A 21,213-nucleotide genomic window follows, 5' to 3' on the forward strand; every position below is an offset into this window, starting at 1 on the left:
CTACCATAGAAGAATGGTCTAAGGGGGAAGGAGATGACAAGTGACAGCCACGTGGCCTTCTACTTGGAAGAAAAGTGGATGCTGATCCATAATGGGGTGGAGGGGAATGGGAAAAAAAATGGAGGAACTGTGATTGGCAAAGGGGAGAGAGGGACGGGGAGGGGACATGGGAGCAGGGGGTATGGGAGCAGGAAAGATGGTGGAATGAGATGGACATCATTACCCGAAGTACAGGTATGACTGCACATATGGTAGGACTCTACGTGGCATACAACCAGAGAAATGAAAAGTTGTGCTGCATTTGTGTAAAATGAATCAAAATGCATTCTTCTGTCATATATACCTAAGTAAGACAAATTAATTAATTTTTTTTTAAAAAAGGAGTAGAACGAGCGACGGTAGGTACATAGGGGTTCCATAGGGGTCCAAGTAGCCTTCCCACAGCTTCCAGGATTCACTTCACTTGGAATCCTCAATGCACCTGTGCTTGGAAGAGACCCGTCGAGAGTCGCCCTCCCGCAGCGACCACTGGATCCTCTCCTAGGGCGCCCCGGATCACGCAGCACCAACGGACAGGGAATATACGTGTACGTCTCTGTACCTAAAATGCAGCGGGGCCCCGCTTGTACTCCACAGTGCAATCACCAAAAGACATTTTCTCCTGGCACCCGTGTGCGTCAGTTAGCATATTCGGAAATTCTTCAGAAACCAACCCCTGGAGAAGTACGTAGACTCTCCTAGGAGGCACAGCTTGCTCAGGCCTGGGTGAACAAGGGAAACCTCGGAGGTCACTCTGAATAGCTCCCCATACTCCTGGCCTGCTTCTGTCAATCCGCGCGTTAAATAATGGTGGAGCAAAAAGGCACAGTTTTAAAAACATGACATCCAACCCGGCGGAGAGCGCGCGCCTATAGTCTCAGCTACACAGGAGACTGAGGCAGGAGGATCGCGGGAGCCTAAGAATTCAAGACCAGTCTGGCAATACAGCGAGACCCCATCTTAAAAAAAAAAAAAAAAAAAAGAACAGAAAAAAAATAACTCATGCAAGAAACCGCGACAGTGCAGAGGGACAGCCTCACCGGTCAACGTTAGGGGTGGGCGTGAAGCCGCCCACCCGGTGCGCAGGCGCACACCGCCTCCCGCCCGCCCGCCACGCCCTCTTCCATCCATTCACGCCACTAACTCCGCCCACCTCCCCGGCCCAGGCTGCCTATCCTCCACTCCTTCCAGGCCCGGCTAGCATCAGCCTGCGCTGCGCCTCCCGGCCAGGGGCGTCGCTGTGCCAGCTTCTGCGCCCCACACGCCGCTTGCGCTCGGGCGGGGACAGAAGGCGGGGCGGCACGGTGAGGGGCGGTGTCGCCGCGGTATAGGGGCGGTGGCGGCGACGGAGCGGTGGTCCCTGCGCGATGGCCGCTTCGGTTTTGTGCTGCCTGCGGTGCTGCAGAGACGGCGGGACGGGCCACATCCCTCTGAAGGAGATGCCGGCTGTGCAGCTGGACACGCAGCACATGGGTAAGGGCCCTCGCTTTCCCATACCCAACGGCCCCAGGCTGGGGGCGGCGGGCGGGAGGCAAGGCGGGGGTCGGAGAGACCACGCGTCGCCCAGCCTTCCGACCCCGCCTCGCCCGGCTTCGCTGCCGCGGCACCCTCTCTCTAGTCTCGCGGAGTTCGCCTGTCGCTGGCCGCCTCCATCGGGCCGGGCTGTGTTCAAGGCTGCGCAGCCTTCCCTGGCTGGCGTCGGGAGTGGGTGTGTTGACCTGCTCCTTGAGTTGCCTCCTGCTGAGGTGTCAGGTGTCCCCTGGCGAGGGGAACGGAGGCGCCCTCACAGCGTTCGCGTGTGGCGCGCCTCTCAGGACTCGCACACTTTCGGAATGCATTAGGGTCTTCTGCCCTGACAATCGGTTGTTTCACTTTAGCCCCATCACGTATAGGATGAAGCTTGGGGTTTTTTGGAAGCAATTCCACCCTCACCTCCCAAAGTCAAAACAAGGCAGATTGCAGAAGCCTGAAGTCGCACCTCAGGTCAGAACATGCTATTTCGACTAAAAGCTCCCGTTGCTAGATTCTCCCTTAGTCACTGTTGGAAGCACTGTAATTTTATCTAACTGGCGTCATCCAAAAAGGTTAGGCTATTGCAAAATAAATCAGCACTTTGCTCCATCGCTTCAGTGTTTTTTCCCCCCGCCAGTAAGTTCTCATCTAACATTTTTCCTCTCCCCTACGTAGCCTCTTTTACCACCTACTACTCCGTATAGTCTAGAATATATGGTTCAAGCAAGAGAGATTTCCCAATATGATGATTTTAGTTAGGATACTAAAATCAACGCTGCCCAGCCCCCCCTTTAAGCTACAATAATATGAATTTTTAGTCTAAATATACTTCTGCCCTTTCAATTTTTCCTATGTCTCATGTGTAAAGTACATTGTACAACAAAGACAAATAATGAAGACAGTTCTTAATATGTATAACACAACTCTATTGCTCAGATTCTTTATAATTCTGGAACCGTTTTCCATTATATTTCGATAGCACATACTACATGTGATAATTGTTTACTACCTTGTATGATGGTATTTACAGAGCTTTCAGTTCTTAGATCTTTCACATGTAGTGCAGAACCTCATTATATAAATAAATATCTGTTATTTATCAATGTATTTATAGACAGTGGATATTCAGATCCTGTCTGAAAACATTTCCATTTCACTTATTGATTTACTGAAGTGATGTTTATTTTATGACAAGTGGCAGTCATTGTTTTAACTGTTGGGGATACATTAAAGGGCAACCATATATTGCTTCTGGAACTTAAAGCAGCCTTAGCGCTTCTTCCTTTCTCTAGTGTCAGACTTTTGAATCTCAGCAATGTACTCTAGAACATTCCTTTTTTTCTGGCCTATGTCTTATGTAGGAGAAACAGGTTATACTCATTCCACTGTTTGCCTTCCCCAACGCTGCTCAGCCCTTTTAAGCTACAAATATAGTAGAGTGATCCCATCATCAGATTTTCTATGTGTATGGAAGTTTTTTCTTTACCTGTCTTTAGTAAATTCAAGTTCTCTAATCCCAAAGAAGCCTGATTGGAGAACTTGAAAAAAATGAGAGTTTCAAGCACATGTTGATCTTCATTTGAAAATATGAGCCAATATGCATGTATTTGTATATGTTATATAGATAACCTAAAGAATGTGATGGCTAACCACCCCCCGCAAGTGGGGTCACATTTTGTTGCCCAGGCTGATCTGGGCTCAAGTGATCCTCCCACCTCAGCCTCCCACATGCCACTCACTGCCTGGCTTTGATTTTTTTTTTTTAAATAGTCTATTACATATCATATCTAAATGATACCTCCTTTAGAGTAGTCACTTATTTTGATGATGTTCCTCTTTTGGAATTTCTGTGGCACAGTTTTTGTGAATGTCTTCTTTGATGCCTTATTTGCTGCTTTTAATCATGATTGACTTTAGAAATCAATGTCTCCCATGGCTACTACTTGTAAGGGAATGTTACATGCTTGGTAAATTTCTAATGTTTCTAAAACATACTCTGTGGCAGTATTTCTTTGATATTCTGGACTTGACTTTCCAAAACTACACATATCACATAGATCCAAATACAGAATATCTCTTTACTTAGTAAGGAGAAATGGAATAAGCTTAAAATGATTCCCCAGTGATTCACAAATAGCCCAGAATGTTCTCTGAACATACTCATTTTTCTGTATAAAACATCTCAGTGCCTAACAGAATGCTGTGGAGATAAAAATTATTTTTTAAATATGTATTTTTCTTATTTGTAGGTGGACACAGTACTTTTATTTCATTTTTATGTGGTGCTGGGGATTGAACCCAGTGCCTCACACATGCCAGGCAAGTGATCTACCACTGAACCACAGCCCCAGCCCAGAAAAAAATAATATTGAAATAAGAGAATACCGTGTTTAGAGTTGTTTCTGTGATTTCAACCCTGAGAGCAGACTATATTATTTTATTTAGTTTTGTTTTGGTACCAGGGATTGAACCCAAGGGCACTAAATCACTGAACTGCTTTTATTTTTTTATTTTTATTTTATTTTTTTTATTTTGAGATAGGAATCTTGCTAAGTTGATAGAGCCTCCCTTAGTTGCTGAGGCTGGTTTCAAAGCTAGGATCTTCTGCCTTAATCTCCCAAACTGCTGGAATTACAGGCATGCACCACCAACACCTGGCAGACTATATTGTTTTGAAAGTCTTGTATTTCTATTAACTTAGCAAAGATGAAATCCAAGACAATAAGTTATCTATTATAGAAGCTGGTTATTAAAAGGTTTTAGTATTGTGGGAGAACCACAGACCACTCACTGCCAGTTAAGAAAAAGAATTTACCATTTGTTTGTATAATCTTTGGAAATATGTTTTATAAGGATGCTTTCAGTTTCGGGTAGTGAAAAAAAAACAACTCAGAATTGTTTAAATGGTGAAGGAAATTTATTAGTACTTGTAATTGAAAAGTACAAAGGGAGCCCTGGCTTCAGGAAAGACTCAGCACTACCAACAACTTGGTTTCTTTTCATTTCTTTCCTCTGTCTTCTGTTATTCCTGAAGACTAACTTCCAAGAACCCTTGAAGCAGCTGCCTGGGCTATAGGCTTCCTCATTCAGATATAAAAAGAATGACTTTTTTTGTTTTGTTTTTGAGGTAATGGGGATTGACCCTGGGGGGCACTCTACCACTGAGCTATATCTCCAGTTCTTTTACTTTTTATTTTGAGACCAGGGTCTCCCTAAGTTGCTGTGGCTAGCCTTGAACTTGTGATCCATCTGCTTCAGCCTCCAGAGTAGCTGGGGCCTGGATGAATGAAAGTGTCTTTATTTCCATGCTTCTCTGCAAAAATCCTCACACTTAGTCTCTAATTGTTTTTTGTTATATCACATGACCACTCTTGATTTATCACTGTAACCACGAAATTTGGATTTTACTGATTGACTTAACGTAGATCAAATGCTGTACCCTGAAGTCAGAGATTGAATCATCTTCCTTGGAATTGTTTGATCCCAGGGGGAAGTATATCCAGAAAGGGAAAACAGATGCTACATGTCCTCTACAAAGTGCTTACTTAGCACAGCTTATTTATTCATTCATTGTACAAATTTGCTGAGCGTCCACTAGATGCCAAACACTGCAGGGTCTTTGTCATCAGGGAGAATGCTCTCCGGTTGCAACTACAGAGGTATGTAGAGTAGCCAGGTGCTGTGGTACACTCCTGTAATCCCAATGACTTGGGAAGCAGAAGCAGGAGGATATCGAGTTCAAAACCAGCCTCAACAACTTAGCAAGGCCCTAAGAAGCTTAGCAAGGCCCTGTCTCAAAAATAAAAGGTGAAAAAGGCTGGGGATGTGGCTCAATGGTTAGCACCCCTGGGTTCTATCCCTGGTACCAAAAATGAAAAAGTATGTAGGGTAGATACAAATTATTTATGATTCTTTCTCAGAATTTGGTTTTAACATTTTTAATTATAAAATAATAGATGTTAATATATGTTAATAACCTTAAGAGAGAGAATGATAGAATCTAATTTTTTTTGCATTTCTCTTATGTGTTTATGCCAAATAGTTTTTTTTTTTAAATATGAATTCAGCCTTCTAAAACTGTTCGGTAGTTTTTTTTGTTTTGTTTTTTTTTTAAAGAGAGAGTGAGAGAGGAGAAAGAGAGAGAATTTTTAATATTTATTTTTTAGTTCTCGGCGGACACAACATCTTTGTTGGTATGTGGTGCTGAGGATCGAACCCGGGCCCACGCATGCCAGGCGAGCGCACTACCGCTTGAGCCACATTCCCAGCCCTTCGGTAGTTTTATTTAACACTTCTGGATGAATCTCACACAGTTCTGATACCTAGATATGCTTTGTTTTATGCACTTTTTGCCAGTGAGATGGCAATATTGGCCACAGGCTTTGGGACTCACATCCCTTTGTATTAAAGGATATTTATTACATGTTAGACTTATGTTGTCTCTTAATTTTCTTTGATATACATGCTTTCCTAAACCAAGGTTTGGAAACAAATCCGTAGTGGAGTCACATATGAGGAGATGGCATTTTTCTTTCTCTCATCTATAAATATTATTTGAGCTGAAACTAAAATTTTCAGTGAGAAGAAAGAGTGTTTACTGATGTTAAAACCTCTTTACATATAGCCATGTGATGGACAGGAGCTAGCTAAACAAACCTTTTAAGATCCTAAAAGTGGGGGCGGGAGATCCTAAAAGGGACATTTTTCAGTGTCAGCTGTTTCAACATAGATATGTGTTCCTTTCCATATTCTGTGTACTCTTCAATGCTTACTTGACTGATGCATTAGTATAGTGTCTTGTTCTTAGTAGACATTCCATTGGTATTAGTAGATTTAATTCACCTGGATAGAATGAATTAAAAATTGCACTAATTTACTAAACCTTCTTGTGTTTATATCTTTAAAAAATTTATGAAATTATCTAATTTGTTTATTGACTAAAAACTAAATGAGTTAGTCTATTTCTTCCTTACAAGTATTTTAAATATTCAGCATAATACAAAGTTATTATAGTTTATTTGAAACAACTTAATTAACCAAGACTTATAGCTACAAATGAATATTATATAGAAATGTTCCTATATAATAAAACAGTGAATTAAGTGCTTAAAGTTATTGATCAGTATTCCTGTATTTCAAAGTACTTATAACATCCCTATTTTTTGTGAACTAAGTGTTAGAAGTGAATGAATTAACCCTAGTTGTTGAATATGAAAATATAAAACTTTATATAGTGTCTGCATTTTTTGTTTAGGAACAGATGTTGTCATTGTAAAAAATGGAAGAAGAATATGTGGAACAGGAGGTTGTTTAGCCAGTGCACCTTTACATCAAAACAAAAGCTACTTTGAATTCAAAATCCAGTCTACAGGTTAGTATAATGGCACTTTATTATTTCAGGTCTTAATTGTTCTAAATATTAAGAAAAATTTTAAATATATGAAAAAGATTCAGGAGGTAATAAAAAAAGATTCCAAACTCTTTCTTAGAATACTTGAATCTTCCACTTGTCATTGTGTGATCCTGGTTAACCAGGATCACACAAAATTAGTCAATTTTGTTAAATTAGATTCCGTTTTCTCTTCTATAAAATGGGGATTATAGGAGCTGTCTTTTTCCCTCCCTCACAGAAAGTGAGAAAAAAGTATGAAAGTGTCTTAAAGACGGAATATGCTGAGTAAATATAAGATAATAGCATTATTAAGAGGTTTTAAATTCACCATTTTATTTACTCAGGCATATGATAGAACTGTATAATAGGAGTAAATAATTTCTCTATTACTCAACTCCTTGAATAATATAATAATATAAAATAATACAGAATATCCTTCTGGGGCTTGTTTCCTTCCTTCCTTCCTTTCATCCTTCCTTCCTTCCTTCCTTCCTTCCTTCCATTTTTAGACAAGGTCTTGCTAAATTGCTGAGGTTAGCCTAAAATTTATAATCCTCCAGCCCCAGCCCTCCAGGTAGCTGGGATTACAGGTGTGTACCATCTTGCCTGTCTTGTTTTCTATATTAGTTTTTATTTTTTTAATATTTTTTAGTTATCAATGGACCTTTATTTTATGTTTTTATTTGCAGTGCTGAGAATTGAACCCAGGGCTTCACACATGCTAAGCAAGCACTCTACCACTAAGCTACAACCCCAGCCCCTCTATATTAGTTTTAAATAGTGATTTTTCTTAAAGGACTATATAAATCTGAATCTGTCATTTGTTAGCTCACTGGCTGCAAAATATTCCTGGTTACTATAATGTTCTCAAGTATAACATACTTGTTTCTCAAGAAAATTGAATAGCTTGAGCCTTAAAATCTAATAAAAATTTTTATGTGGATTTTCTGTAAAGGATCTCATCCCTAATGATATCCCTAGGATAAATGGATTGTTGGAGTTTGTAGCATTGATCCTATGTTGAAAGCTTGAGGCAATTGTGCACAGTTTGAGGCTTTTTGTTTTGTTTTGTTCTATTTAATTTGTTATTGTTTTGGTACCAGGGATTTAACCCAGGAGACACACCCCAATTCTCTTTATTTTTTATTTTGAGACAGGGTCTCACTAAGTTACCTAGGGCCTTGACAAGTTTCTAAGGATGACCTCGAACTTGTGATCCTCCTGCTTCAGGCTCCTGAGCCCCTGGGATTATAGGCATGTACCACCAAACCTGGCTGTGCACAGTTCTTTAGGAGTAAGGAGACTGTTGAACCCTGTCTGCAAGTGTTATCCTGTGAATTTAGTATTGTCACCTCCTGTTACTCTCATAACAGTCTTACTTTGGAGGACAAAGTATATGGTCATATTATTTCAAAGGCCAAGATGGTGAAGTTTAGACATGCAAGTTTCTGATGGTCTCACTCAATCCAAAAAAATTAATATATTGAGAACATGGTCTTATTTTTTTATTTTATTTTTTTTTTAGTTGTAGTTGGACACAATACCTTTATTAATTTTATTTTTGGGGGGGCCGGGTACCAGGGATAGGACTCAGGAGCACTCAACCACCAAGCCACATCCTCAGCCCTATTTTGTATTTTATTAGAGACAGGGTCTCACTGCGTTGTTTAGCACCTCTCTAAATTGCTGAGGCTGGTTTTGAACTCGCCATCCTCTGCCTCAGCCTTCCGCGCTGCTGGGATTACAGGCATGTGCCACCGCACCTGGCTTATTTATTTATTTTTATGTGGCATTGAGGATTGAACCCAGCGCCTCGCATGTGCTAGGCAACTGCTGGGCCACAACCACAGCCCCAAGAGAACATGGTCTTTAAAACCTTCTTCCATGTATAGAATTTCTCCTGATTTATAAAAAATGAGATGGAAGCAGTTTGAGATAAAAATATAAGTATTCTGTTCGGCCTGTTAAAAGGAAAGCTGCTATTTCAAAAGTCAGCTTAGACCAAAAGGTTTTAATTCACTGACTTCAACTTTTAATAAGAAAATAATTTTATACCTTATCATTGATTTTTCTTCTCTCCATTATATTGTTAAAAATATACATTATTTGTCACTTTTTATAGATGCAAAAACTGAAGACAGTAATCTTTCACTGAGAGGTAATCTTGAGAGAACTCTAGACCACTTTAAATTCAATGTGTATTTGTATAAATTCAAAACTCAGGGCTTTATGCATGCTAGGGAAGTGCTTTACCTCTGAGCTATACTCCAAGCCCTGTAGCATTTTAAAAAAATTTTTTTAAGAGAAGAATAATGGGGGCTGGGATTGTGACTCAGGGAGAGTGCTCGCCTTGCATTCGTGAGGAACTGGGTTCAGTCCTCAGCCCACATAAAAATAAAATAAATATTGTGTCCACCTATAACTAAAAAAATAAATATTTTAAAAAAGAGAAGAATAATGACAATAGCTGGCATTTTTTTATACATAATACCCCCCACACACACTTTTTTTTAATACTTCACTATTTTGGTTGGTTTATTGGATCTTATTTTTTCCTAACTCTATAAAGTGGTACTTTTAGACTCCACAGTTCACAGATGAGGAATCAGCCATTAATTAGTTTGGCTGCATCTTATCTGTAGAAAACATACACTTTGCAAACTACTTTTAAAAGATTTTTTTTAGAAATTCAAAGAAAAGAGTTTAGTGATAATGTGATACTTCTTAATAAAAAAACAGTTTATGCTCCCTTTTAAAATAACTCTTTTATATTTGCGATCTTCCGATTTGGGGGGGCATTTAAACCATTGTATTTTTAGGAATATGGGGTATTGGTGTTGCAACTCAGAAGGTTAACCTGAATCAGATTCCCCTTGGCCGAGATGTGCACAGTCTGGTGATGAGAAATGATGGAGCCCTATACCACAACAATGAAGAGAAAAACAGGCTGCCAGCAAACAGCCTTCCACAGGAGGGAGACGTGGTGGTGAGTCTTCTAGTAGCTAGAGCTGCTATCCCCTGTAAATTATTACACTTGAGCTGCTTTGAGTAGATAACAGTTTTGCCTGGGAGTTTGTAGTTTGGATTCCAAAGCCTGGGTTTGAATCTAATGAGGTGGAACAGTTTCCAGAGAGAGCACTTGGTGTAGATGCCACTGCCTTACCTCATTACCTTCTCCCTTCTAGAGCTGCCACTGCCCGGGGGCATCAGAGGGAGTCCTTGCTTCCTCTCAAATAGATTACTGACAGATTGGCTGCTGAGCACTATTTCCTACTTCTAGAAGTCACATCAGAGAAAACTTGGCCTCAATTTGAAACATTTGCTGACCTTGTATTAGAAAATAGTAGATATTTTTGAGAATGGAAATACTTAATTTGTTAATGAACATCTGTTTGAAATTTACAGCATTTTTAAATTAGAAGTGGCTGTCTTCATTAAACTTAATCTAATTAAACCTCCTCCACATTCAGAAATCTTCAGAGAACTATACTGAAAATCCTAAGACTTAAGTGTAGAAAAGGTTTTTTTAGAAGAGTCACATGTTATAAGAATTCTTTATTTTCTTTCCCAAAGGGACTTATTTCACTCTTTACCAAAGCGACTTGTTAAAAATGCAACCCAAAGACCTCATCTTTTTTCCTAGACACTTCTTCTCAACTCATGTTAGCCTAGAACCCTGTCTCTAGAGTCCAAGCCAAGTTAGCTGTTGATTGAGAACGGAGTCCTAGAGTCTCATTTAACCAACATACCCTTGTACACAGAACCTTGGGTTCCTGGTTCTAATTATCAAGGTGAAAGGAATCTGAATAATGAAGGAAAGTTTCTCCTAATAAGATGACCCAGACAAGACAAATGCAGGTTATTGAATTAAAGAAATATACAGGATTTTAGAAAGACTAAAAGAAAAGTGTGGGATTTTTTTTTTTTTTTTTTCAGTATTTTTGCAGTACTATAGATTGAACCCAGGGGTTTGTGCATGTGAGGTAATCATTCTACCATTCAGTCACATTCCTAGCCCTAAAATTTTCAATTGTGGTCTAATATTCTCTAATGCAACTTAAAAAAATATGAAAAATGGGTTTTTTAATTGTTTGAAGTTTTTTTTCTAAGTTGAAGAAAAGGAGACAAAAGTCATAACCTGTTTTAAAACCTGTCTTTCCCTGTTCTTTTTTTTTTAAATAGTTTGTTTATATTCATAGATCATTGACAGATGTGTATAATATGGAACATCCTTGTTTAAATGGTTGTTTCATAAAAGAAAAAAATCTTTGGAGTTAAGGCTGTCAACTTATTTACACTAAAAGATGAAATTCAAACATAAGAATAATCAGTAACAAATGTTTTTCTTTGTTAATATGCTGAACTTCTGTGTGTTACTCTTGCCTTCATATCTTATCTCATTCATGATGACTGATATCACAGATTGAAAGATCTAAGAATGTCATTTTTAGCCTGTCAGCATTATTAAATTACACTTTAAATTTCCATACCCATTCTAATAAAAGAAGAACTAAAAAATAAGAAATATATGCGGGGCTGGAGCTGTGGTTCAGGGGTAGAGCACTTGCCTTGCATGTGTGAGGCCCTGGGTTCAATCCTCAGCACCACATATAAAAAAATAAAATAAAAGAACCATTGACAACTAAAAAATATCTTTAAAAAAAAGAAATATATGCAAGGCAAAAAGTAAAATATTATTCATATGTGTGTGTGTGTGTGTTCAAACCCTTGAGAAGAAATTTTGCCAAATTGTTGACAGTTGGCAAAAAGTAGAAAGAATTATAAGACAGGAAAAACATTCTCATGTGCTTTTAGTATCATCATGGCAGGATCAAACCCAGTTTCTAGATTACATAAAAGAACAGATTAAGTTAGAAAATACTTGAATTAAACTTTGCCTTTCTTTGGTACTAGGTTTTGTTTTTCTGCTAGAGACTTGGATTTAAAACTCACTTGCTTGCAATAGAGTATTTGCTACCTAGTGGTGAAGGTTGCCTGGATTACAACCTACTTTGTTGAACTGCTACATTTCCTATAGTCCCATAAAGAGATTAACATACTTTCTTTTCTTATGTAGTTGGGTTTTTGTTTTTTTAAAACAAATCTCATCATTAAAAAAACTAATCCCACTTAACTTTATTATTATATTTAAATATATAAACTAAAATGAAGCAAAGGCAATCTATATATTCTTCATCTTTCTCAATGTTTTTTAATTTTTAATAAATCATTGTTTATTCCCAGCTTTGATCAAATTTGAGGAGACACTTGTATAGAACTTAACACAATGGCTTTTCTGGGCCTTTGCTATCTTATCTAGAAAGGGAAAAAGTTAAGACTTAATCTGTTAGATCTGTTTCTACCTCTAAAAGCCTTTTAAAGTGATATAATTTATCCACATTCAGAAGTCCTTGAAGTAGTTTGCTTCTTGGTTTGCAGTGATTTATCAATTGAAAAATCTCTGTTGTCTGTTCTTACTTCTTCAGAGGAAAGATCTCTTTTTGTCATTAGTTACTAACTACAGGTTGAGTATCCCTCATCTGAACTGCGTGGGACCAGAAGTGTTTCTGATTTCAGGTTTTGGTCGATACTGGAATATTTGTATATACATAATTAGGTATCTTGGGAATGAGGTCCAAGTCTAAACACAAAATGCATAGCCTAAAAGTAATTTATACAATATTTTTAGCATGCCTGTGTTTTTTGACTACGACCCATTGTAGAAAGTCAGGTGTGGAATTTTTCCCTTGTGCTATCATTGTCAACCCTCAAAAAGTTTCAGATAGAGATGCCCAACCTATATTGTATAAAGATATAAAGAGAGGCAGTATGGCATGGTGATTTAAAAGCAAGTATTTGAAACCAGCCTGAATAAATTTAAATCTCAGCTCTGCCATTCCTAGCTGTGCAAGCTTAATCTTTCTGTTCTTTAGCTACCACATCAATAAAAATGGGACTAATAATATCTATCTTGTTGTGAGGATTAAGTGAGTACATACGAAGTACCTACGCTATCTTAAGTGTTCTGTAGCATTTTAATAATAATTATTATTATTACTAATTGTGCTCTTTTCCCACCATCAGTAATGTATACAAGTAATATACTTTTGGGCTAGGGCTGTAGCTCTGTGGCAGCTCTAGGCAGAGCATTTGCCTAGCATGTGTGAGGCACAGGTTCAATCTTTAGCATCACATAAAATAAATAAATGAACAAATACAATAAAGGCATGCTGTCCATCTACAGCTACAAGAAAATTTTAAAATAAAGTAATATACTTTTATTCCATTATTTGTTTTGAAGCCACGTGTGTGTGTGTGTGTGTGTGTGTGTGTAATATTTAGTTAAACATGGATACAATACTCTTATTTATTTATTTATATGTGTTGCTGAGGATTGAACCCAGTGCCTCACAGATGGTAGGCAAGCACTGTACTACTGAACTACAACCCCAGCCCTATTTTAAATCTTTTGAGCTACTATTTTTTTGTGTGATGCTGCCAATCTTATTTAATTACAAAAACTAATTTTACCTTAGTAATACACTGGACATTTTTTAGACCAGGGTAGATTTCTTCTTGGAAATAAGTTATATAAGACATTTCTTCACAACTTGAAAACACTAACAGGTAATAGGACCTAATAATGAAAACCTCGAGTCTTCCTCCCTTAAGATCAAATTCTACAGAGAACAGTGGTTTTTGTTGTTGTTGTTGTTGTTGTTGTTGTTGTTGTTGTTATTGTTGTTTCTTTTTTCCTTGGTGCAATTCTAGGGATTGAACCCAGGGACATTCTGCCACTGAGTTATACCCACAGCCCTTTTTAAAATTATATTTTGAGTCCAGTTCTCAGTAAATTGCTGAGGTTGGCCTCTAACTTGCTATCCTCCTGCCTCAGCCTCCTGAATAGCTGAGATTACAGGCATGCACCCAGCAAAGAACAGTGTTTCATTTATGAGTTTAAAAAGTCTTGGCAGGACATGGTGGCATATGCCTGTAATCCCAGCTGCTTGGGAGGCTGAGACAGGAGCATTGCAAGTTCAAAGCCAGCCTCAGCAACAGCAAAGTGTTTAGCAACTAAGTGAGACCCTGTCTCTAAATAAAATACAAAATAGGATTGAGGATGGCTCAGTGGTTGACTGCCCCAGAGTTCAATCCCCGGTACTCCCCCCACCAAAAAAAAAAAAAAAGTCTGTTTATGGCATGCAGCACTTACATCATGTATGTCACTTTGTTTTCAAAGTAAAAAAAAAACAGATTATACAAATAATAATATTAGGATTTAAGCTACACTGTCAATTCTGGGGATCTTACTTGGCCTTTTTCCCTACACAATCTCTACTGATTTTTATAGTACAGTTTAAGTGGAGTTCTAACAGTTTGTAAACCCTTAATGGAAACTATGGTGACCCTATGCTTGGGTTTTTGTTTATTTTCTTGCTTTCATGATTCCTAATACTTATGGGGCTTTTTTATTTTTTCCTTCCTTCATAGGGTATTACATATGACCATGTAGAATTAAATGTATATTTGAATGGAAAAAACATGCATTGTCCTGCATCAGGTATACGAGGGACAGTGTATCCAGTTGTTTATGGTAAGCTAAAATATTTCTCATATTATTAGATGTATGTTAACTTTTGTTTGGCATTCACACGAATTTTATAACAATCATTCATAAGTTCAGACAAGTTATTAATAAGGACTTTTTAGAATACATGCTCTTAGATTTCCTCTTTGCAGAATGAAGAATATTTTTCCCCACAAGAAAACTCTCGCTGGGGCTGGGGCTCAGTGGTAGACACTTGCCTGGCATAGTGTGAGACACTGGGTTTAATTCTCAGCACCACATATAAATAAATAAACAACTAAAAATTTTTTTAAAAAAAACTTTCTAGGGGCTGGGGTTATGGCCCAACGGTAGAGCTCTTGCCTCGCACGTGCAAGGCCCTGGGTTCCATCCTCAGAACCACATATAAATAAATAAAATAAAGTTTTTTAAAAGCCTCTTTTTTTAAAAAAAAAAAAAAAGACCTTTCTAAATACAATGATTATAGTTAAGTACTCAATAACCATATTATCTTTTCATCATGTATCCTTTTCCAAAAAGCTCTGGTGAATTTACAAAGCTTTTTCTGCCAGTTACTAAGAAGAATTTAATAACTTGTTTATAAACAATATTGTTTATAAACAATATTTATAAAGAATTTTTAGAACTAGATATGGGACTTTTATGTAGAATGAGCATTTGTTACCTTAAAAAATCACCTAAATGTTAACACTCTTCTGAAAGAAATGGTGACCTAGACTAGTTTCTTATTGATTGTCTTGCTTTTAATAACTGTAGGTGTATAAGTGCCAACATTTGTGTGCAGGTATGTCCTTCCAAGAATTGGGTTACTTAAGAAATGACTCTGTACTACTTAATTACTTTAAATTTTTTTTATAGAAAATTTCAAACATGTACAGAAGTAAAGAGGCTAGTATGATGAACCTCGTATACTGATCCTCCAGCTTCAAACAATTACCACTTGTGCCAGTAGACTTTCATCTACCCCCACTCTTTTCCAATTCTTTTCCTTCCCTCCTTAGATTATTTTGAGGCATATACCAGACATTTTATCATTTTGTTCATAAATATTTTGCATTTATCTCTAAAAACCAAGCTGTCTCTCTTTTTTTAGAAAAAAAAAATAACCATAGTGGCTTTATCACTCATTTCTGCCTTACTCTAAATCAATAAGCATACGATTTTTCTAACTTTTAGTAAGTTTAAAATGTTTTATTATTTAATTACTTTAAAGTTCTTAGATTTGGGTCATAATAAAAATTACCTTTTAGGGGATAGTTTACTATAAAGATAGTAATGTTAGTGATGACAGATTATTATGTCACAGAAATGTACAATAACAAATACAAATATTTGATAATATAATAATCAAAGCTTGTGATTTACTTTTAAAAAAAATTTTATACTTGTAGATGGACAGAATGCCTTTATTTTATTTGTTTATTTTTATGTGGTGCTGAGGATCGAACCCAGTGCCTCACACATACTAGGCAAGTGCTCTGCCACTGAACTACACCCCCAACCTGTGATTTACTTTTTTTTTAATATTTATTTTTTAGTTGTAATTGGACACAATATCTTTATTTATTTTTATATGGTGCTGGGGATCGAACCCAGGGCCTCGCCCATGGCCTCGCCCATGCTAGGTGAGTGCTCTACCGCTGAGCCACAACCCCAGCCCTATGATTTACTCTGTAGTTAAGGTTTTAGACTTCTTTTCTCCTAAAAATTACTTTTCAATGATTTTTGCCTTCTGTGTCTTTGCATGTAAAAGTGCTTTTAAATTTAATTTCTGTTAATGTTTTTGCATAGTGGGAAACCCTGTAATTCCTTTATTTACTTAATAGGTGGAAATGTAGCGTACCAAATAAAATTATTCTAAAGTACTTCTTTCATTCAGCATTTTTTGGGGGCGTGGGTGCCTGGTATTGGACTCAGAGGCATTCGACCACTGATTACATCCCCAGCCCTATTTTATTTAGAGACAAGGTCTCACTGAGACCTTATTTCACCATTGCTGAGGCTGGCTTTGAACTTGCCATCTTCCTGCCTCAGCCTCCCAAGCCACTGGGGTTTCAGGCATGTGCCACCATACCCAGCTTATTCAGCATTATTTTTAATGAAGCAAAGTTAAAAGATCACAAACTATATGTAGTGAAGTGCATTTTCAATTTGAATTTGATAAACTCAAATCCAACTTAATTCCCTTTCCCTTTGCCTTCCATCTCCTCCCATTCCTAGAACAATCCAGCCATTCTTTCTGTTCTTAAATTCAGCCTTTGTAAGAAAAAACTGCGTAACATTGAAGAAGTGTTATTCAAAGTCAGGACTTCCAGTCTAATTTAAGCTCTTAATAGTTTTGGCAATTCTTTTATATCTCTGTGTATTTGAGACCATTACTGCATTTCTAGAATTCCCTACCCATCTTCATAGATGCTCTTGCCTTCTACTTATAAAGAAACAGATTATTAGTATTAAACTCCAGCTTTCCTCCCTTCCCTTCTGAAGTTTTTGGGGATGACTCTAGTCTTGCTGTATTTCCATCCATTTCAAAGGAAATGGTTCCTTTCACGTGGAAAATGAGGTCTAGATTTCAAACTCACCAACTCTAAGACTACAGTTATTTTGTCTACATTATATGTCATCTAGTTTTCTCCTGTGCTTATAAACATTCTGAGTCTTTCCCATCTCAGAGGTCCTCCCTTGAACTTGAATCCCTCGCAAACCCTGTGTTCACCTTTTTCTGAGTAGCCACACTTCTTGTAGAATGACCTAAACCCAGTAACTTTATTGTTATCATTCATTTCCTCTGCAACCCTGCCTGGCTGTCATTACCACCACTTCATTGAAACCAACCTTATTAAAATCACTGGTGATTTCATGAACGTCAATTCTAGTACTTTTTTCTGTGTTTATTTTCTGAACTGTAAAATATATAGTAATGTTCATTAAACATATTTATGCAGTTTAACAAAAACTGTGAACACTCAACATTATTACCACTTAGATCAAGAAACACAGAACATTTTCAGCACCCAGTATACATCCCCTACCACAGCTGCATTCCTCGTTAGTACCAATTATGTGCTTATTTTGCTTCTCATGATATTTTGCTTCGTTTCATCATCATCATAAGATAACGAACATGTTCACCCCAAAAGTTTCCTCCTGCCCCTGTCATTCTTCCTACTCACCTCTCCCTACTCTCTCCCCGACTTCACCCCAACCATACCCTAACCAGGCAACTATGGAGCTTCTCTCTGTCATTACAGATTAGCTTGCTTTTTTTTTAAGTAGTATATAAGCAGAGTCATACAGTTTGTACTCTTTCTCTGTCTCGTTTCTTTTTTTTTTTTTTTAGTATAATTAAGATTCATCCATATTTTGGCATGTACCATTGATTCATTCATTTTTACTGCCAAGTGATATAGATCATTGTGTAAATGTATTAAAATTTGTTTATCTCTTCACCAGTTAGTAGATATTAGGGCTGTTTCCAGTTTTGGACCATTTCAAATAAAGTTGATATAAACATTCATGTTTATGCCTTTGTATGAATATACACATTGATTTCTCTTGAGTAGATACTTATAAGAAGCCAGACACAGTGTTACATGCCTGTAATCCCTGTGATTCAGGAAGCTGAGGCAGGAGGATTGCAAGTTGGAGGCCAGCCTGAGCAACTTTGCAAGATCTTGTCTCAAAATAAAGAGTGCTAGGGGGATAGCACAGTGATAGAGTGCCCTTGGGTTAAATCCCTTCTACCACAAAAAACAAAACAAACAAAAACATGTAGAAGAAGCTAAATAAGACCTGTAGTCTAGTTCACAGTAGTATATCAGTGTCAGTTTCCTGGGGATATTGTAGTATAAGAATATATGATGTTACCACCGGGGCAAGCTGAATGAAGGATACATGAGACTCCTTATAGTATATTTGCAAATTCCCACGAATCCGTAATTTTTTCCAAAAAGCCATTATATTATAAAATAATACATCTTAATTATATAAAATTGAGAAAATACCAAAAATATTTGAAATACCCATATTCACACCATCTGGAGGTTTTTGTTTTTAAGAAACAGGGTTTTGCTTTGTTGTCCAGGCTGCGCTCAAACTCCGGGGCTTAAGATCCTCTTTCCCCTAGCCTCCTTAATAGCTGAGACCACAGGCATGTGCCACTGCAGTTGGCATGAAATAATTATTAATAATGTTTTGATGTATACCCTTCCAGTGTTTTTGATAGGTTTTGCTTTTTGTTTGAGTATTTTTACTAAATACTAATAGATTTTGTAGCCTGGACAGCAGAAAGGTTTATTCTTCTTTCCTGTTATGATATTAAGAAAACAATTTATTTTATTTTTAACTTTTTTTGTGGTGCTGGTGATGGAACCCAGGACCTCATGCCTGCTAAGCAGGTGTTCCCACTGAGCTACATCCCTAGTCCAAAAACAGTAGATTTTGTAATTATGCATTCATTCCAAAGGTGTTTACTTCTAATTTATTTTCTTTCTTTTTCTATCTTCTAGTTGATGACAGTGCAATTTTGGATTGCCAGTTCAGTGAATTTTATCATACTCCTCCACCCGGTTTTGAGAAAATATTATTTGAACAGCAGATCTTCTGAATGTATTATTTTTGAAACTTGTATTTCTGCACTGTTACAAGTGTTTACCATTTAATAAAGCTTTATCTGACCTGTAGATGAAATTATATTCTTAAAATTTTGCTTGTTAATATTATCTAAAGAAGCATTGTATTCAATATGCCATCCAGAGTGTTGAGTTAAAATAATTATGCTTTGTGCTATAAAAATCAGCATTTGGGGAAGTTTATTAATTCTTATTTAAATAAATATATCTATGAGTTTTATTAACAGTATTAATGGTAATATGTGTATAAATATTTAAAAGGGAATCTTTCTTATATAAAGTGTTTTGATAGAGATAGAGAGTTGGGTGATTTTTTTGTCATTCTGAAATTTAGATCTCACTAATTATTTTAAATCTGAAGCCCAGTAATTTTGTGTCTCCTTGCCTTTTTAATATACCTTATAACAAAATAACAAATTTATATTATTGGCAACTTCATTTTTTATCTATTTATGGTATTAATGTACCACTTATAACTTAAATTGCTTATTGTTATATCACTATTTTTGATTTGCTTTGTAAAAGAAGATAAAAATTTTAGCACTTGTCAGAGTATTTTGCTGAAGACCACCATGCTGTGTTACTTCAGAGTAAGTGTGTTGATTAATGATGTAGTGTGCACTGGCAGACATTTAGAGTAAGAATAGTATGCTGCTTTAAATTTAAATGAGATTATTCTCTTAAGGACTTTATTTAAATATATGTTTTCTGTAATGAATAATAGTAGTAATTAAGGAATATTCAGTTCTATATTAAATAAATTTATCCTGTTTTGTTAATTGTACAATAAATTCACTTCTCCCTTATTTTAGAAGTTCAGAAACAAGTGATTCTTCTCCATGACCTTGAGCCTTTGCCTAGATTTCATTGAGAGTCATGGCCACTTTCTCTTTTTTCAAATGAGCATGCTGAAGATTTATATATTTCACTCCTTTAATGAACAAGAAGCAGTACAATATACTGTATTAGAAGAACATGGACATTAGAACTGGGTGGACATCTGTGTTGTAGTTTTGCTCCTAATGTCATTATCTTCTCAGGAGGTGTGTTCCTCAGTGCCTCCATACCCCAAGATTCTCCACTTAAAGGAAAGGAAAATTATACCCACATGCTAAGATCCTACAACTAGTCAGTTAATAAGATTATATATGTAAAATGTCTTACTCATCATAGGCACTGAATAAATGTAGTTTCTTCCTCATTGTGAAACAGTAGTTTTCATGGTGTGCCTCAGGCCAGTAGCCATGGCATCATCGGGAATTTGTTAAAATAATGGATACTCTGAGATCTCAGCCCAGACCCCAAATCAGAAACTGCTAGGTATGGCAGCCAGAAATCTGTGTTTTAACAAGCACTCAGATAGATCTGATAATACTCTTTAAGGTTTGAAGACCATTGAAGAGACAATTTTTTGGTGGGGGGCTTGTTATTGGGGATTGAACTCAGGTGCACTCGACCACTGAGATACATCCCCAGCCCTATTTTGTATTTAGAGACAGGGTCTCACTGAGTTGCTTAGTGCCTCACTTTTGCTGAGGCTCGCTTTGAACTCTGGATTCTCCTGCCTCAGCCTTTCGAGCTGCTGGGATTACAGACATATACCACTGCACCTAGCAGGAGACCATTCTTTGAAAAGGATTGCCTGCTGAAATTTTTCTACAGATTTGGGACAGGCTATTTTTGCCCCAAAAGCTAGAGAATCCTGCACAATGCTTATTTGTTTATTTGGTAGACAAAAAAAAAAATGACAATGTGCTTTGAAAATATAGATATACATAAACCTCATCTTTTACCTCTGAAGATAAATAGAATTGAACCAGCTGGGTGCAGTGGCACAGGATCACAAGTTCAAGGCAAGCCTTAGTAATTTAGCTAGGCCCTGAGCAACTTAGTAAGATCCTGAGCAATTTAGTAAGACCCAGTCTCAAATTAAACAATTAAGGGCTAGGGATATGGCTCTGAGGTTAAGTACCCCTGGGTTCAATCCCTAGTACCAAGAAGGGGGGGGGGGGGAGAATTGAACTAGCTATGTGTTATTTATGCATTTTCAT

The 21,213-nt window shown here is 37.2% G+C and overlaps 1 protein-coding gene across 2 annotated transcripts; it reads left to right on the forward strand.

Annotated features, from left to right (window-relative positions):
* The first annotated feature begins 1,308 nt into the window (after positions 1 to 1,308).
* On the forward strand, positions 1,309 to 19,213 carry Spryd7 (SPRY domain containing 7). Of its 2 annotated transcripts, XM_026393691.2 has the most exons (5): positions 1,311 to 1,512; positions 6,806 to 6,922; positions 9,763 to 9,929; positions 14,435 to 14,537; positions 19,040 to 19,213. In XM_026393691.2, exons 1-5 carry the CDS (start codon positions 1,407 to 1,409, stop codon positions 19,135 to 19,137), a joined length of 591 nt encoding a protein of 196 aa, XP_026249476.1. In that variant the 5' UTR covers positions 1,311 to 1,406; the 3' UTR covers positions 19,138 to 19,213. The 2 variants fall into 2 exon arrangements, with proteins under 2 accessions (XP_077648602.1, XP_026249476.1); XM_077792476.1 differs by lacking the exon at positions 14,435 to 14,537 and having other exon boundaries at positions 1,309 to 1,512.
* Positions 19,214 to 21,213: the final 2,000 nt, after the last annotated feature.

This window comes from Urocitellus parryii, chromosome 2, assembly GCF_045843805.1.
Source record: "Urocitellus parryii isolate mUroPar1 chromosome 2, mUroPar1.hap1, whole genome shotgun sequence".
NCBI classification, from domain to species: domain Eukaryota; kingdom Metazoa; phylum Chordata; class Mammalia; order Rodentia; family Sciuridae; genus Urocitellus; species Urocitellus parryii.

Excerpts from the sequence above, each read along its gene's own strand:
- Spryd7 (XM_026393691.2), top strand. The coding sequence starts at position 1,407 with ATGGCCGCTTCGGTTTTGTGCTGCCTGCGGTGCTGCAGAGACGGCGGG. Across the intron at positions 1,513-6,805 it reads GCTGGACACGCAGCACATGG|GAACAGATGTTGTCATTGTA; the intron begins GTAAGGGCCCTC and ends TTTTTTGTTTAG. Across the intron at positions 14,538-19,039 it reads AGTGTATCCAGTTGTTTATG|TTGATGACAGTGCAATTTTG; the intron begins GTAAGCTAAAAT and ends TCTATCTTCTAG.